Here is a 2,674-nt window from a genome sequence, read left to right on the forward strand (position 1 = left end):
CGCCCCGGCTCGATGTGTTAAGGTGCACAAATTATCGCTCTGGTCGAACACAAACAGCATCAGGGGTGGTCCGACAAACGCATGGGGGGCGCTAACGCCTCTTCCGGCTCGGCATGAGAAATTGGAATTCCCGACCGTCGTCGGCGAGAATGTTCGATAGATTCACAAAGCTTTCCAGTAATGTCCAGATGAATCAACTGTGAAAACTATCCTCGTAAACTTACAGTATATTTTGTAATAAATATTTACAAAATATGTTGTAAATTTATGACGATCTTGCTTGTTGATTAATTCCAAGTCGATACGAAGTGCTTGCAATTTTACAATTTTGAATTATAGTTTTACGACTCGCATCACGGAAAATTTTCCCGTAAAAGCTAAAACTATTTTTAACAGTGGAAATGCTTCCAGCTTCCAGCAGGAGTTCGCATAGTGTTCACAAAAACATCTAAGGACAAGACGGTCCGAACGATGAAAAGCTGAGAAATATGAGCTTTGGCGGTTGCTTGCTCACCTCGGGGCTGACGGTGCGCTCGCCCATGTTGCGCACCCGGCAGTGCAGGAAGGCCGAGCCCCCCAGCTGCACCGTGACGTTGGTGACGGTGTTGTTGTCGGCGCCGGACTCCCGCTGGTGGTGATCGTCTAGGCTCGAGTACCACTGCTGCTGCCAGTCGCCCTGCTGGTTGGTGATGTGCCTCCGGCTCACCGCGTGCCCGCCCGGAGCGGCACCCACTGGAAACACACAAAAAATACGTATTCTTACTACAATCACAAAATTTCATGTCTTTGCATATATTTTCTTCTGTTTTGTTTTTTCAAAATTAATTTTCAGTCTGCTCCGCCTTCGAAAAAATCTACCGTCTTCTTTTCTTGGCCATTGTGCCGAGTTATTTCCGGCCTATTCATGGGGGAAAAGTCACCAAACTCACTTTTCCCTTTCAGAAAAGATGAGTCTAAAAAATTGCAGCCCTTGCGATGCTTTCCCCCCTTCCCCATACCCCGGTCGCTCGCGCGCACCCCTTCTTCTTATTCTTCCGCTCTACCCACAAAAAATAAAAACATGGGGGGAGAAAAAGAAAAGGAAGAGCCCCCGCGGCGGCCACCTTCGATGGCCGGCCTTTGAAATCAAGCCCACGTTAAATCTCTTTATCGATACATTTCAGACCCTGAAAGAAAAACCCTCCCCTTTCTGATTCACTGGCCTGTGAAACATCCCATTTGACATGGCTCTGTGAGCTATAATTATTTCGCAACAAAACCAATTCCACGTTGACCAGTTCGGAGGCCGACCGGCAGAGGAGGAAATTGATGGGCTTCGAGAGGCTTTCGCATGGCCGCTTCTCGCGTCGGCTGCGGAGACTGCCCAAACCTAACGCTTCACAATAAATAATGAAAGGAAAAAGTAAACAAAGGGGGAAAGTGGAATAAAAATGGAATAAAGGAAAAGCCGTGACACGGCTCAGACACGAAACCGCGAGTCAGAATTAAAAGACGCAAATCGACGGGGAATGGAGCGGGGCCAGGTCCATATTGGCCGTATCGACTCCCCCACACTACAGCTCGAGCCCGCACCATCTCTCTCTCTCTCTCTCTCTCTCTCTCTCTCTCTCTCTCTCTCTCTCTCTCTCTCTTTCCTTCCCTCTCTCTCTCTGAAGCTTGAAAAATATACGATATTACCCAAGCGCGGGGAGAGAGGGCGGGGCGCCGTGCTGGCGGATCTTTGGGCAGGCGAGATATGGCGAGTGATTTGCAAGGATGAGCTTCGGCCAAACGCGTTTTCGCCACATCACCACGCCGCGCCAAAATGGGGGGAGGACCTCCCTCTGCACTCTCACTCTCTCTTTACTCTCTGTCTCATCTTATGGGCTTTCGCCACGCCTGCCCACACCACCCAAAACCAAGACTAACTGCTCCTAGTCATTTACTCAAATTAGAAATTTGACCAAACGGGCAAATTTCGTACAAGTGGTGGCAGGGCCTGTTCCTTTACCTCCCAATCCAGCAGCCGTGGTGCTTCTAAGCCGCGCGCGCACACACACACACACACACACGCATGAGAACGCCCCCCCCCCCCCACCGCTAGAGCGTTGTTTCTGTCGCTGTAACATCACACGCACACACATGTGGAGCTAATGAAACGCGTTCCAAGTAATGTAACTTAATCAAGTGCGATCCTTACATTAGCTGGGTCGTTACTAGACTTGAGGGAGGGGAAGGGAGGGGGGGGGGTAGAGCAGGGGAGCAGGATAGCAAAGCCCAGGGCTGCGTGCGGCCACTGCCGCCCCACCCCCACACGAGAGGGGAAAGGGGGGTAGGGGGTAGGGAGGGTATGTGCGGCACTGCTGTGCGAGGCCAACTTGCGGATACCCCAGTGATGGAAGTTAGGCCCTTGCTTCAGCAGCTCCAGCGCGCCAGCCACCACCGCTGCAGCGGGGGTGTAGCTTAACTTGCTGTGAAATTCCCGACACCGCATTAGTCGTGACGTTATCTCCTCCACTCTCCGAACCCCTTCACCGTGGTCCTGTCGGCCCTGGCTCCACGCCGCCGCGCCGGCCGCCCGTGTATCCCCGCGTACCTGCTTCAATTTAACATCGGGATAGTGGAGGGGTGACGGGAGGGGATGGGGAGGGGAAGATCCTTAGCCCGGCACTTGCAAACATAAAATACGACATGC

General features: G+C 52.1%; 1 protein-coding gene across 1 annotated transcript in view; it reads right to left on the minus strand.

Annotated features, from left to right (window-relative positions):
- LOC113207216 (uncharacterized) overlaps window positions 1–2,674 on the minus strand; it is a gene marked incomplete in the record, with an annotated part of 224,296 nt that overhangs the window by 51,132 nt on the left and 170,490 nt on the right. The window contains 1 exon segment of the mRNA XM_052268811.1: window positions 515–732. Coding sequence (XP_052124771.1) covers window positions 515–732 — 218 coding nt within the window.

Source organism: Frankliniella occidentalis, unplaced genomic scaffold, assembly GCF_000697945.3.
Source record: "Frankliniella occidentalis isolate FOCC.00 unplaced genomic scaffold, Focc_3.1 Scaffold77, whole genome shotgun sequence".
Classification (NCBI taxonomy): Eukaryota; Metazoa; Arthropoda; class Insecta; order Thysanoptera; family Thripidae; genus Frankliniella; species Frankliniella occidentalis.